Here is a 16,555-nt window from a genome sequence, read left to right as displayed (position 1 = left end):
TCAGGGATTTCCTGAATGCGCATGTTTGTGGTCTTATCATTAAGGAACAGGTATTCTAAAATAACACAAAACATCAGCACGCCTTGTCACAAAAACAGATTTTTCCAGCTTATAATTAGAGTAAAACCTTTTGTAGTGTATGGACATAAAATGTATAAGGAATGTAAGGAGAGCGGGCTATAAAATAATGAGGAGCAGATACTTCTGTGGATGGTTTGTTTGTGACAGTGAGAGAACAGAACTGTTTGGCTCGTTTGATAGCCGTCCTCTGCAGCTGCGGCTGACAAAAGCCATGTTTATAGACTATAAACAAAAACTGCAAGTGGGAAAAGCTACCGCGTACAAAACATCTAGTTTAACAATCGCAAACGCACATAATGCACACATTTACTACATCAGACCATGTAAATACAGAGCACTTTTAATTCTGGTGATAAAATGAAAACTCTAATTATCTGACAAAATAAATAAAATTGCTAATCTAAAAGCACACAGATTAATTACACCACTTTCAGAACTGACAAATGACATCCCAATATGCTCGTCCACTTGTGGAACAAAGGTTTCTCTTTACCAGGGAAATCAAACCATTGTTCTATAGGGTAAAATTAAAAGAGCTATTAGTTTTATAGTGAATCGTTCCATTGCATTATGTTTTATCTTGAGGGTGTTCAATGGCTTATCTGTGAAGACGAGCAACCTCGTATAACAGACGTTGATCTTTGTTACATCAGTAGTATCTCTACTTTATATATACATACACATAAAAAAAAACTAGAACTAAATGTTTCACTAAATCTCCTGGAACTAAAGACCTAAACTCCATAAACAGGAAGCAATAATTATAATTATAATAATTATAATAAATAAATAAATAAATCAAAAGGGAAAGAAATATTACAAATCCTATATTGTAGTGTCTAAATCATTTAAAAAGCCAACATGTTTGACCACTACAGCTCTTCTTTGGGGCTTTCATAAAACAGCATGTAAGTGACCTCACCTATATATCTGCAACTAGACTAAAAGCTATGTAGACAAATAAACACACACACACACACACATACACAAATGGAAGAGCACCGAAAGACGAAACAATAACAACACCAAAGATAGGAGACCTAATGTTTGACTTAGATTCCGTGATGTGTGTGCGTGTGTGCAAATACTCATGCTAGTGACATAGAGGGGAGAGACAGCAGAGGTGTCCAAGCCAACAATATTGGCAGAAGGGTGGAAAGAGAGAGAAACAGAGAGAAAAATGAAAAGAAAAGCAAAAGAGAGCAAAAAATGGCCCAGTTACCTAATGGCAATCAATGCAGACTGTATGTACTATAGTGTATAGAGATTACGGTGTAATGGCAAAACAAAGTAAGCCCTTTAGAACGCTTTTCATAATAAAAAAAAAAATTTCAGTCATGCTTATAGAAATGGAACCATATCTGATCGGTTTCTCAAACTGTCACAGCAGGAAAGTGTTATTGATGTAGTATCCAGTTGTTCTAAACAGTGTTATAAGAACTCAGTGAAGCTGTCTGGCCAAATTGATCTCCCGGGTGCAGGAAAAAAATAAATAAATAATTTAAAAAAGGTAGTACAAAGGCTTTTTTGGCCCCCAAGAGTAGACCAAGCGGACCTAAAATGACCACAACCTCTTAAGAACAGAAGAATGCTTTACTGAAAACTAGTTAAAACATTTAGTATGATCCAAACAATATCAAAACTTCAGTCTGGAAGACTTGTTAACAGATTTATCAAACACTAAAATTGCAATTATGGACCATATAGGAGAAGACTGCTGCATCAAAAGTAAATGCAACAGTGCATAAAACCTCAATTTAAAAAGTGATGGAAAAATATTCTACCATGGGAATGTTAGCAATGACTAAAGAGAAGGCACATTTTCTTCTGCACTGGTATGCCATCCCCTCTGGCTTAAAGCTGTGTGGAAAGAGACTCATCCTCATGCAGGACAGTCAACTCAAACAAGGCATGTTTGATATCCAAGAACAGTCAGGACTGATGACTCATCTTGCTTTCTTTTTTTTACCCCCAGACCCCACTGAATTATTTGTGAAATATTTGAAAAGGGCAAAAGAAAAACATACTACAGCATCACAAGACACTATCAGGTATGTAAAGCAACTGGCTGCAATAATCTGGATTCTCAAATCCTGCAAACATTTGTGGAATTGATGCCAGGTCAGGCTGCCGCAGTGCACAGCATGGCAGTGGGCAAAGAATGGATGAAACTAATACGGAGCAGTGAACTTAAAAGAAGCACGTCAAATGGATGGTTCAGTCAGAGAGACTTACAGAACAATGAATTCATCATCTTGTGCAAATACAGTTTGCTGGAAAAAGCTCTTCTTGTTTAGGAAGCTCTCAAAGAATCCAAGCAGCATTGAAGACTCTGCTGGGAGAATAATTCTGCTTTTAAGAAGCACATACATGAGTATTAAACCTAACTTAAATCAGAACTATCAAAGCTTGTGGAGGTTGCGTTCATTAGCATATCATCAGACTAAGAATGAGCAGAGTTACATTGTAAAAGCCACTGGGCTCATCTATGAATGTGATTGGATGTTTCTTGTCAGCTGGTAGCCAAACAACTGATGAATGCCTCACTGATGATGAAGCATGAACGCAGTTGCTGATACAGATCTACAAGATGTTTCCCAGCAGGCTCCCAGCTGATGCAAACTGCTCTGATTGACTCTGGACTCTGATCATTTCAGGCCATCGCTTTCTTTCAGACTCAAGATGTGCCAGCGTCTGGTCAGAATAATGTAATATTAATCTTGACAGTTCATATTTGCTTGCCAAAACCTGCTCCCCAAAGTCCTTCAAAGCTGCAATTAAAAACATCATGTTACTAATTGATGAACATCCTCTTAGTGAACAGCCTGCATTGAATTAAACATGTGGAGTTTCTTTTCCATTCCAGGAGCGCTGTGAGTGTTGTTTGATAGTCGTACTGCAATTTGCATCAGAAATGTAAATTTCTTGTCAGTTAAGTAGGTTAGGCACAGATGACACACCAGTATAGGAAGGAAGCAAGAGTGATCTTCTTCTGGGATGTAAGGCGGAAAGAGAAAGTGGGGGAGACAGAGGACAGAAACTGAAGAAAAAGTGACAGAGATAGTGAGAGAGTGAGAGAGAGAGACAGTGTATCAAACGATTGCCAGTTGCACCATGATTGCAGACGGGGTCTTGGCACTACTGTCTACACCCTTGATGCCCTGTGATTGCAGCTCTACAGGCAGTCTCTCAGAGCTGCTGATGCCAGTTTATGTGCCAGTGGACCAAGATGCCAATTCACAGTGAGCAGCAGGTGTACTAACAGAAAGGTGAAATATTCATATGAATGTCATACAAGGTAAAAAAAAAAAAATACTCCAAGTACAATAAAATAAAATACTTGTTAGCATCAATAAAGTCACCAATTGTAGTTTAACTGGTCAGACTGACAGGATATCAGTCAAATTAGTTCTTGACTGCATGTCTTTTTTTTCCCTGATGATGAGAAAACTGGCTTTTAAAAAGTAGCTATTATCAATATTTATTAAAAATAGGTCAAATGACAATGTGTATGTAAAAGGTGTTGCTCACAGTGGCAAACCTACAGAGAATAATTGCTATTTATTAAGCAGCTTGGAAAACCTCAGTTTTACTGAGCATCTTGATGTCTCTCAGCCTACTTGTTTACTTATTTATATTTGTATTTCTTTTTTTGCTTTTCTTGCCTATAACTTCAAAATATTTTTAGGGCTTTACCTTATACAGCCCTTTCCAACGGGGAACTGATGCCGTTATCTCAAAGCCACCAGACTACATTGACAAAAAAGTCATTTTACTTTGCAGAGCACGTACGTTGCTGGTCTACCACCGCCTTTATCAGTTAGGTAAGTTGTCAGGTAAAGTGGTATAATTATTCCAGATATACTGTATACTTAAATTGACATGGATTTTTTTTTAGGTGGCTGAAATATATTGTGCTGTGGCCCCCTGCCACAGCCGTACATTGCTTAGCGTCTATGCCAGTAGATTCAATTTATCAAAGTAACGCAGTACAGAAAATAAGCACAACAGAAATATCAGATAGGTCGGACCACTGTGTTTAACTATAATGTCATAGGTGGTATATGTCGATAGGAGAGTTCTTGTTTGTCACAACTTTGGTTTACTTTTCAAAGTTTCAGCCGTCATTCTCAACAAGTTAAATGGACCAGAAAACATAAATATTCAAATAAGTAGACATGTTGTATACCACACAACAGTTAATCTAATTATGTAAAGTACTTCTGGATGGTTTATTCAAGAACTAGTGCTGTCAAATGATCTTTTTATTTGTAATTAATCGCAGAATTACAATAGTTTATCGCTATCAATCACATTTCAATCACACGTTTTCAACTCCATTATTTTGCATTTCAAAACAGTTATGAAGTCCGTAGTAACAAGATAAAGCAATTCCCATCGGATTGTCTTGATTAGGAATCAAATGACAGCATAAAAAAAAAAAAAAAAAAATTCTGCAAGCATGAAGTGGGCATGTCTGTAAAGGGGAGACTTATGGGTACCAAGTATCATGCCTCACTTAGCTTGATACAACCTCTTAAAGACAGGAATGTCGGCTGGCGAGGCGATTAGCACATTTAAAAAAGTATGGACCTTCATCACATTGCCATTAATATGTTAATGCTGACAGCTCCAATCACAATAGATGGTCAAAGATGAAACAGAAAATGGTTTGGATGACAATTTCACAGTTTACATTCATTATTCTTCCAAATAAGTTCAAAACTTGCCTGACCATTTGTGTTTCTTTACAGCTCAGACTTGTTTAAGAATGCCATCATGTTCCCAAATGTCAGCAATTAACTATGTGTGAGTAGAAAAGATGGCCAAAGCAACAAAGTTAAGACTCAGCTTAAACCCTAATCAATCAGTTTTCCTGGCCAGTCAAAGTGTCTCGTAAATCCCCAGACCGTAATTCCCACTTTATTCACAGAACTTATTTTAACCACATCAACCACTTCAGTGTTAAATTGTTTTTGTACAATTGTTAAGCTCATATGAGCCCATCTACCATTGTTAAGTTTTATTAATATAAAATACATATTTCAGCGAAATGAGTAAAGTTTACAACATTTTGACTGAGACATTTTGAATTATATAGTTGTAAATCACATATGAGGTAACTGTAAGTCAAGAATTCTCATGGCATTTTCTTTTTTCAGTGATAAATTTGCAATCTCCTTATAAAAAACGATTCACTGCCACTTCAGCTTCATTCCACTCTCTCTTCTCTCTTGTCCTCTCCTCATTCTGCAACATCACACCCTCCCTCTTTCATCCCGGCCCTTCTAACCACCATCTACCAGCAGCTGACCCATATAAGGTTGACCGTAGCTGTGAGCCAGATCCACCAGGGTCCCACATGGATACCTTTGGTTTACACTACCCACACTATCACATGTTACAAACAAATACCATGCCCATGGCACTCATATTGTACATGCAATGCTCAGATTCACAAACATATTGTATGTAGGAACACCCACCCACACTCTCACATACCAGTGCACACACACACACACACACACACACACACTTGCAGACCCATAATGGCCTTTCCTGTAATTACAGTCATTTGTCAAAAGCACACCTTGATTTATGGTCAAATTAAAAATACACCGGAAAAGAAGCCACAGCTCGTGGTGACTCTGAGTACAGAAGGTGATAAATGCTGCTCCATTACAGGCGTGAGAGTGGCATGATCAGGATATGCATCCTGCCATGCAGAGAGAGGCGAGGAAGAACATCAATCCATGCATCCCACAGTCTCTGGATGACAGAGTAGGTGGATGCTTAGGGTGGCATCGGATGGGGTGGTGGTGGTGGGAAGAGGGCAGTGCAGGGCAGGTTATGCTGCCAAAATTAGTAAGTAGGCCAACAACGTGTGGGACATAAGCTTTTCTCAGCTCACTGTAAAGGTAGACTGTTCATAGCCTTGCAGCCTTGCTTCTTCTCCATGTGGGGATTCTTCTACATAATTGAATTTTTTTGCTTTATAGTTTATGCAAATACCTCAAGATAAAAAAAATAATTTAAAAAAGGCTATAGCCTTCCGAAACACAGTTGCATTTGAGCCACACAAACAAACTGATGGGTAAAATGTTCCCTTAATATACTAACTAGTAAATTGAATGCCTGTATTCCTGCTATTCCTCTGTTTCTGGGGGAACATCTGATAACTGTATGTCTAAAGCAACAGTGGGGAAATAATGAGGTACTCAATGACATTGCAAAAGGGTTAAGGGGATATGCTGGTTGAATAACGAAATGCAGTCACTCATGCATTAAGTGGGCTGACTCAAGAAGAAAATCATGTATCGCTGAGTGAGCAACAGATACATTTGAATGAAGTGTAGCTGCGGGTAGAAAACAACCTTTAAAGCAGCAAATAGATCACAAAACTCACCTTTTATATGGTACATGATGGAGACTTTGATGAATGATAAATTCGTCCTCCGTGTGTGGGTGTGAGTTTGTGGTGCAACATATTCCCAGAACGTTATTGTGTGTGTATTGTGAGGAAGGACAGCAAGCTATATCACCTTAAGTTAGAAGGCAGAAGCCGCTGGGAGAGGAGAAAAAACAAAACAGATGACAGAGCTGTTCCGTTTGTCCAATTTATCTAAAACCACTAAGCTATATCAGAAATCAAGTACTTTTAAATTGCGTCAATGATAAAGTTGGAGGCAACATGAGCATGAGACAAGGAGTGTGCCAGAGAGGAGGTCTTTGGTGCTCAATGCGTTTAATATGCCTCTGGCCATGTGCCTGCCAGGAGAGCTCAACGTCCACAGACGGCTGCCCAACATGAAGTGCAAGTCTTACAGCTTAAAGTGCCAAGCCTGGAGAGTTCCATCTCCTTTACATACATGTACATTTATATATATATATATATATATAATTTTTTTTTAAAAGTGACATCTTAAGGAATGCTTAATCAAGGGATGTGAGTGATGCTATAGAGAAAGCTAAGGGCTGCCATGTTTTAAGGAGTAATCATGTTTGGTGGTGGTATTGTAGAAAAGCCTCACAGAGCCATGGTTTTTCTCTGCAGGATACAGATAAGGTGCTCTCCTCATTTCTTCTCCACATTTTATTGGCTGTCAGCGTGGTATGCCCTATAGCTTCCCAGTACACCATAAAATCAAAACCCCAGTTCCTCCTAAGGTTTGCATAAATTAACAGAACATAATGTCTTCTTATGATGGCCTCTTGGAAAAAAGGCATACCGCCAGCTATAAATGCTCATGAAGAAGTCCAGTTTCTGCACACTAACAGCATTACTGATATTATGAAGTGCCATTATTTCTGACAGCCTGCCAGGTTGGTGACAGCAAACTGCATCAACTTTACTGCCACCTCTGAGAAGGCAGTGGCGAGGCAAGAAACAAACAGCTTGCAAAACTAAGGTGAGCTATAACACCATCTCAAAATCAATACGTCTCATTGCTGTATTTCTCAGCAACGTGGCAGAACCCACCGAGAGGAAGGACAACTAAAGTAACTTTTCAGAACTAAGAGCCTCATTTATCCTTTAGCAAATGTCATTCACCGCCTGGCCTCTCTGATGCATCTCAACCCTGCAGAGATGTCTTTTCACATTTGGAAAACTCCAAAGAAATACTGTGATTATTTTTTGTGAAACATAAGAAGGTAAAACCAGCATCCAGATTCTTCTTTTGATCTAAAGGCATGGGTCTTTCAGAAAAACATTCTGTGCATCTACAGAATGGATTCTTGCAGCTGTGGTTGCTGCTGCAGAGACACAGAAAAAGCTGTGCGTTGAATTGACGGCATTGCATTAACGTCACATAAAAGATCAACTCTGTTGAGCGCTGTTATTGCATAAATTGAAGTCCATTTTTCATTTTATTCATTATTCAGCAGAAATGGCAGTCCTCACCATCGGGTCAAACATCTCTTACACCTGAATAAACTCAACTCCTTGGTGAAAAAGCAATTTTCAGCCTTTTCTATTACGCCTTTTATATTTTGAAATTAATTTCTGCTTTGTTCACAATGGTTTTTCAAATTGAGCTGTAGGCTGTAGGTATGTGAGGTTAATTGTGTAGCACTTCAATCTAACCGTGCAGATGTACAGATTTCTGGCTTTTTTGGGTAATCCTCTAAATCACATCCAGATATCTGGATGAGAGTAATTGCACATACAAAAAATATTATTATTCAAGGGCAAAATTAAAAATGGATAAAACCTCAAGTGTGTGTTAGGTCAGTTTCACTGATTGAAAGATGACACCTGACACAACGCAGTCAATTCATATAATCTAGCAGGCTTAGAAACAGAGCACACAACTTGTCACAAAGAACATATATCTTACATGTGCTGTCTGTGGATGAGAACATGTCTGTACATCGGTCTAAACAATTACAATGTCTGAAAGTTTGAGTCATCTGAGGTCATGAGTTGAGAAAGAGAGATATTCATGACCTACTCTTTTTTCATTTGATCATACATTTCTATTTTCACATACATCAATTTTTTATGTGAGCAGTGACCAGCTGAGTAATAGGAGAGGTGGTGAATTGAATGGAGGACAAACAAAACTAAAAGAGAAGTGGCCAAAAAAAAGCCAGAGAGAGGAAATGTTCAACTACACTGATGGAGTGTCGAACAGAACAGGATGAGCATCATAAGTGGGAAAGCCAGAGAAAGCACGAGCGTTTGCACACTGTATGTGCGTGAGTTTCTGGGATATGGCCATTAGACGAGATGGATGTCCTTGAACCCAGGTCTATGCCAACAGGTATCTCTCGCTAACAGACCGCCCCTCCACTGGTAATTACACGGGGAGGTCTACAGCAGGTGGCATGGGGCGGTGTGCAATTTACATAAATCTGCATGTGTCACTGGGCCTGGCTGCAGCCTCTGGCACTCAGTATAAATCACGCTCACATTCAGCAGATAATTTGTTCAGATTTAACAAAAATGGAATGTAAAAGAGTGTTAACACTTGCTCTGAAATCCATACGTATTGGTGAATGCACCACATGATTTGGGCTAATAAATGTCTTTCCCTTTCACTGTTCTTTAAAATCCAAAACAGACATGTCCTCAAACACTGTGATCACTGTTATAAAGCTACCACACCTGCAATTGCTCAATCCATCCAAAAGTCATAGAGCATACTCTGACAAAACCACAGAATACAGTCTTTTAAGATGAATGCTGAAATCATGTGCCTTATTTGTTTTCTTTGTGCTTTTCTTTTTCATCATTTTCTTTTTGTTTTTCAGCATGCTGTTCAGCTCCAGTACCTGCTGAGGCATTGTGTTTGTGCAAGTGCTTTGAATTTTTAAGAGGCACTACAAATGATCAAAAACCATATAGCATTTCGCTTGAATTTTTGCGCAGCTATAAATCAACAACACAACACTTTTTGCAGCATGCCTCTCATACCACATACATTTGTATTTGTATCGTATGCATCTGTGTGTGTGTGTGTGTGAGTGTATATGTGTCTGCACTGCCTCTGCCTCTGTCCATAACTTGTGAGCAGTGGGACCCCCCATGGTGAGATGTGTTTCTGCTGACAGGAGCATATTCAAGGTAATAGAACCACTCTGTCGTCTCAGAGCAGAGCACTAAAGCAGAACTGAGTTCTGTCTCCGACTACACGCGTCACTGAACCTCCAGATGACAAAATGCCTCACTGGCTGACCGAATCAAACACACACACAAAAAAAGCAGAAAAAGAAGATTGAAGAAGAAAATGCTCAGATTTGTCATATTTTGATGTCTAGGTAGGAAATTATGTATTTTTAGTTTGGACGACCCATCTGTCGGTGGAGTACCACTTGAAAAAGGGTTATACTGTGTAAGAACACCACTACAAGCACTACATAAAGGTCCAGCCATAAAATAAGAAATTGCGTTACTCTTGTGTAAATAGATACAGCGTTTTATGTGCATGGAACTGAAGCAGGCGATGAAATTCCACCAAAGCTGCCTTGTAACGTGGAGAGCAACACAGTGGGATGATGAAATAAATAAAGAAGAGGCTGAATAATGAGAGCGGAATGAAAACAAGTTTCACAATAAATGACAGACTGCATTAACAAACTATAAATTATTCCCATTTGAATTTACATATTTCTATTGTATTTCATCATACTGTAAACATAAAACAACAACAACGCAGTGCAAAAGTGAATGAATTATTGAGCAAGTGAATTAGTGAAAAACTTTGTAAGCCTTGTAGTGAAACTACTGTGCACGCTGTCAATCTCTGTGGAGAGACGTGCCGGCAGCTATAACTCACAACCCCAGAGGAGCAGGCTGCTAGCCAGCAGACATTATTGCTGATCTCTGTGGAGACGGAGTGGAGCTGTGCAGATAGGCATTGCCGGAGGGTCCCAGAGGAGCAGGCTGGACCAATAAGTTGTGGCAGCAATATGGAGTTGTGATTGGACTGATTTTTGCATTGCAGGAGTCAGTGGGGAATGTGCCTGGCCATCGCAGTAACAAAAGGGTGACGCGGCTGCCTCCCGAATGGCTCCGAGACGAAACTGAGCCTCCACAACAGCGACCGTTCAGCACTGAACCCCTGCGACCTTCCTCTGAACTCCCTCTCAAATCTTTTATGTTTTGATTATAAACCTGCTGAGATCAAACACACATCTCTGCATAAAAAAAAGAAAACACAACTCCGAGGCTGTTAGGGACCGAGTTCTCTGGAAGGCTAAGTCGACTCGAGGATGGTAACTGGTGTACTGGGACTGTAAAACTCCAGCAAAATAGTCACAAAGCAAACACACACAACACGCGCACGCTTAACTGAGCAGCCCAAAGCTGTCTTCAGGGAAGGCACAAAAGAAGCAGAAAAAAAAGACTTTTGTAAATATCATCCAATCAAGGAGAATAATTCATTCCCAGACACAAATTATGTTGCTGTTGTTGTTATTGTTGTCTTTGTGGTGGGAAGACACAAACAGATCTATCTCCGCTTTGTAACAAGAATTCACATGAATTCTAATGAATGCGAAGAACAAAACAACCTAAACACACACACACACACACACACAATCACCTTGACCTGGAGGGAGCTTGGCTTTGCTCTGCTCAGCTCCACTGGATATGCAGCTATTCAAATCCTCTGGAGGCAGGCAGGCAGACTGAGGGGTTTATATGTGTTTTTGTGACTGCACACCCACATGCAGATTTGTGTTGAGGAATGACAGAATTTTAAAGAGAGAGGGGAAAACTGCAAGAACATCAAAGAAAACCAGAAAAAGTGATCTAAAAAGTATGCTCTGTCCGTTTTAACTGACCTTGTAGAAGCGCCTGGCCTCTCTGGAAAGCTCCGCTGAACGCCACCTGATAGTGTTTGACCTGGAAGCCAGGTACACAGCCGTCGAGGCTTCCATCCTCTTGGCCGCCCACACGAGCGACCTGCAACACACAGGGCAAAAGACAGGTCAAATCAATACACATGGACACCTCGTTTTTGTCCAGATAAACCTGACATACACGGTCGGGGCGGGGGGGGGGGTACCTTATCTCCATTAATGTGAAATGACATGAGGCAGGAGCAGATACTTCAATATGCAGCAACAATGAATAAAAAATTCTACCAGAAAAAAAGTATTATCACATATTAAAAGAGCACTCTTCCAATAGCATTGCACTTTTTTGAGAGTCAAAATTGATGCAGCAGAACCAGAGATTCCACAGTGTTTTATTCCATGCATTATTCTCCTACGACAATATTTACTTACATGCATACATGTAACTAAAAACAAATAAGAAATCTTGTTTCAGAGTCAAAAAAGATTGACACTGAGGTATTTAGTTCCCTAATTTCATTTGGTGATGGAGGGAAAAGGCTAACACTGATGTTAAATAAAAGACAACTGATTCTATTCAGGTTAGACTTTCAAAAGAACGTGTTCAATAGCTTCTCCTTTTCCTCTTAACGCTGTGTGAAGGGAAGGTCAAAATGTCATTTGACTCTTATTTACAATTTTACAGTTCAAATTAAAGCAGACTAAAAACCGTGCAACACCGTCTTCCTTGACTTTTTATTGACCCATCTTCTCTACAAAGTACATCTGTTAGTCTAAAACAAATACTAAGAAAAAAAGGCACTTTAACCCCTCTTTTGAAAAACAAAGGGTGGGTGTTCCCATGGAAACAGACTATAAAGTGTTGTGCCTCGACTGAATCTCAGATAGAGCCCAAACATACTCTTGATAAGAGTAGATACACAGTGAGGAAAAATAACAAATCAGGTTGTATTCAGATATGCAATGCATTAATTCCAATACTGTGCCTCATGCTGTTTTTCTCAGATTGTTTTACTTTTTCATATTATTTTGTTCTCAACAGTGACTCATTTATGAATATAGCTGAGTGGTCTGTGATTGTAAATAATAATGTAAAGAAATGGATTTATTAGCCTCTGGTTTAATTTACGGATGTCACATCATAAAGAGTACTTTTAGATTTCAAAAGGAATATAACTCATTGAAGAATTAAGTCACATTATTCATGTTTATTATAAGTTTCATAATCTTTGTGTATTGAAAACAGCTTCTTCGGCATTACACTATTTCTAGAACCACTTAAGAAGCAAACAGTTGTGTTGTAAAAACTGACAGGCATGCTAGAGATAGTGCAGCTTTCTGACATATGTTTTTCTGAAAAAAAAAAAAAACCCCACTGTCCCTTCAGTCTGGTGGAAAGATTGGCACTGTTTATTGAAAAAACAATTTGTGAGACACTTTAAGGAAGAGTTAGGAGGTGAGGGGACCCACTGATCATTGATAGATTAACCAAGATTAGGCGTTTCAGACTAAAGGAATTTCTTTGTAGTTTTAAGAACCCCCTGTTTTTGTTGTTTCTTTACCGTAAGAACTAGAACACCCTTTTGAGGAGCATTTTTAACTCCTTTTTCAGTACTGCTCCAGAATAAGATGAACCATGAGTGACATAGGTGTTCAATGAGTGGAATACCTTTGTGGGTAATGCAATCACCATCAAATTTACGGCATCACATATCCCTCTCACTACTGTGGCTGTAACCAAAATCATATTTCATGTTTATTTTGGTCTGAAAATTTAATAAAACATGAAAAGTCCGAACCTACAATTGAACACTGTGCTTCTGCATAAATTCAAATTGAACGATTCAGGAAATTACTGGATTAGCCTCACACAGTAGGTGCTGTAATTAGACTCGCCATACAGTATGGCATACGTGATACCAATCTGCATCAACCAGTGACATCCCAACTGCTCAACCTGCTGTCTCTTGACCCCTCCCCTAGCATCTCCCCTGGAGACATCGAGAGAGCTTTGACAAGGAAAATAAAATTGAATGTCGTCTGTCACAAATACACACACATATATATATATATATATATATATATATATATACACACTGTTTCAGTGCAAGACAAAGGATAGTGAAGGGGGACTTTGCTTAGGCCCATTCATGTCACATGACTATTATTGGATGGTAACTAAATGTGTCAGTATCACTATATTTCACTATACATTGAAGTTAACAACTAAATGACAATGACATGGATCTTCCACATCATTATATTGGGAAGTGATGAAACCTTTAACATTTTCTAAAGTTAATAGGAAAACCACTAAATTATAAAGTGAAATATTTCACTGGGTTTGGAAAGACAGTTATATGACAAATAATGTAAGTTACAAGACTTTCACACAACAACATCTAAAAAAGCCTATTGAGATCTGTGTGCATGATGAACAAGCTTTGGCAGACGTTCAGCCATAGAGGTCATTACATGAAATGTGCCTGCAAAGTAATCACAGCACCCGGGGGACTTAGTGCTTTCCCTGCAGGTGTCAAAATGGTAATTCAATTCCATCACATTGCTACCTGACATGGCGGGATACAATGCTTGTTGGTCCATAAACTCTATCGAGTTGACTGAAGGGCCAGAGGCCTGTCAGCGAGGCAAGGGTATGTGGGACACACGTGCAAATACAGAGAAACACATTACCATTTGCACACACACATACGTGCATAAGTGGACACCCGCAAACACACTGCACACTACACACATCTCTCAACAGGACGTAACAACATGAACACCCATTTTAATGTCCATTAAGGGGGAAATATTACAATCTAGCCCCAGTGACTCACAGTAGGATGGTAAAAGCATTAAGGCAACGCAATGCTAATGACAATGTTGTTAGCAAAGGGGACTACTACTGTGGGCAATATTCTCCATTAAAAAAACATTTAAGAATGTACTACACATCTGAAGGTCATACCAAATCCAGAAGAAGGAATTTAAGGCACCTAATCAACATGTCCATCTCTTTACAGCTCTGAAATCCCTGTTACACAGGAAGAATTAATTAAAATATAATCTCGAAGGATGGAGAGATACATCACGTGGACATTGTTGAACAGAAAGAGATCCATATCAGGGCATTCTTCTAGCTTTTAGAGGGTGTTTCTGTGCACTTGTTTGCTTTCATCCCGCACTGTAAGCAACCCACATGAAAGGATCTGATTCATATGTGTGTTTAAGCTTGTCGGCTGTTTTATGCATAGTGGGATTTAAGTTATCAGCGCATGAGGATTAGCGTGCAGTTAATGCAAACATCCATATCCCTTTCTAGATGAACATAAATATGAGCATATGCCCACAGGGCGTAATTTACAGTTTGACTGTTAAGACTATCTGTGATGGACATGAAAATTCAAGTTTGTCGATTACATTGTTCCATCTGGATCCTGACCTTGATGTGCAGCAGGTGGACAATAATGGACCTCTCAACAGCGTGACAAAAGTGACTGTCAAGCGCTCCTAGTTATTGCGGCACTGTTTCCAGTATCGGACGTCCGCTGCTAGCTACTGTTGCACCTATACTTAAGGTAATAAAACAATAACACAGAGGCTTCATAGTCTGTGTCAAGATGGCAATTTTTTTATTGCCTTCCACACTGTCAACAGCAGTGTATTACAGCTTCAATTCTTATCTCAAAAGCCCAAGACATATACACTGTGTCACTGCTTACCAGAGGGAACTTAATCACACACTCAGGCTGTGGTGATGTGCTGTTCAATATATTTACATCATTTTGCTTCATTTTTTTCCTGGCCTCTTCTTTTAGTTTGAATGAAACATAATTCCTTAATATATCAATGAAACACACTGAAAAAATGTATATGTGACAGGACCCGCAGAAAATTGTGTATTGTGTACCGGCTTAATGAGATGATTGACACAGAGCCAAAAAGATAAATAAATCTGTAAGCATTTAGCGGGATGTGTAGACAAAGTGAAAGAAAGTAGAAAGGCAAAATGGCTTTTTTAAAAAAAAAATAATAATAATAATTTTGGCAAGTAAAAAAAATGCTATAGGCAGGTTGTTTTTTTCCATCTACCAGTCCCCTTGACTGTTGAGGCAAAAAATTAACTTTGGTCTCTGGGTAGAGAAGTACAAAAAGCAAGAAAGTCTATGGTGGGCTAAAGGGATTAAGGTGTGGTGGATGGGTCAAACAAGCATAGAACTTTCACTCAGGAGACTGGGGTTTGTGTACCGTGTAAAAGCAAAAGTCAACATCGACTTATTTTAACCAGTGATGCTTTCACTGATGTACACTGATATGTTTCTTTAAACCATATCAGGTTATTTTAGCGCCTGAATCCTTAGGAAAGTCCAAAGTCAAAGTGCAACCAATTAAAGTGTGACAGTTTCACAATATTGGATATAAAATGGCCATTTGATGGCCTGATAACAGCACCTGTTTTACAATGTTATGGGTTTTTTTTTCAGTGCTTATGGCCTGGAGTCACTTGCACATGCTACTCTTAAACCTGCATTGGCTGATTTTTTTTTGGCCATGTGAGGGTAATTGAGTTGACTCAACATCATCTTTTAAGATGTCACAGCCACCTTGTTAGCAACAGTTGCTTATTTACACATCCAGCAGTTACAGAGGGTAGAGAGTTATGTTTTTTGCCACATGGCCAGTGTTAATCCAATATTATACTTTCCTGTTAGATTGATCTTTGGTCTCTATTTTCAAAAAACATAGAAAGCCTGTTACACACAAACATACTAATGGATTTACAATAAGCTGATATAACCTAGTCCTGTAGTAGACTCTTAATAAGGCACAGGTAACACTAAATAAGGTGTTGTCATTATATGTACTGCTTGTATGTTCTGTCAGCTTGTCTTTTGAAATTTTACATCCTTCACATCCCAGTGACGTGTGTTGGTTGCTGGATTGCACTTTCTGATAAATTTGAACCCAATGAGATCCCTCGTCCATTCCAGTGGACATAACTTTTCTAGGATATCTAGATCTATGATGACTGTTGATCAACTCCACCCAAATGCACAGACTTGTCTGGATGTCTGTAAGTGAATCACAGTGTTCCACCTCTTCTGAAGTGGAGACGCAGTGAAGCCACACCCCCTTTTTACAAAGCATTGATGACCGTGATGAAAGG

The 16,555-nt window shown here is 39.1% G+C and overlaps 1 protein-coding gene across 1 annotated transcript in view; it reads right to left on the bottom strand.

The window, feature by feature from the left end:
* The window catches only part of cdh13 (cadherin 13, H-cadherin (heart)), a 323,390-nt gene that overhangs the window by 212,195 nt on the left and 94,640 nt on the right, over positions 1-16,555 (bottom strand). Inside the window, exon 2 of the mRNA XM_042496074.1 lies at positions 11,371-11,491. Coding sequence (XP_042352008.1) covers positions 11,371-11,491 — 121 coding nt within the window. The remainder of the gene's footprint in view (positions 1-11,370; positions 11,492-16,555) is intronic.

This window comes from Plectropomus leopardus, chromosome 11 (genome assembly GCF_008729295.1).
Source record: "Plectropomus leopardus isolate mb chromosome 11, YSFRI_Pleo_2.0, whole genome shotgun sequence".
In the NCBI taxonomy this organism is placed as follows: domain Eukaryota; kingdom Metazoa; phylum Chordata; class Actinopteri; order Perciformes; family Serranidae; genus Plectropomus; species Plectropomus leopardus.
The sequence above is the reverse complement of the archived record's forward strand: the minus strand, read 5'-3'. Positions and strand labels throughout refer to the sequence as shown.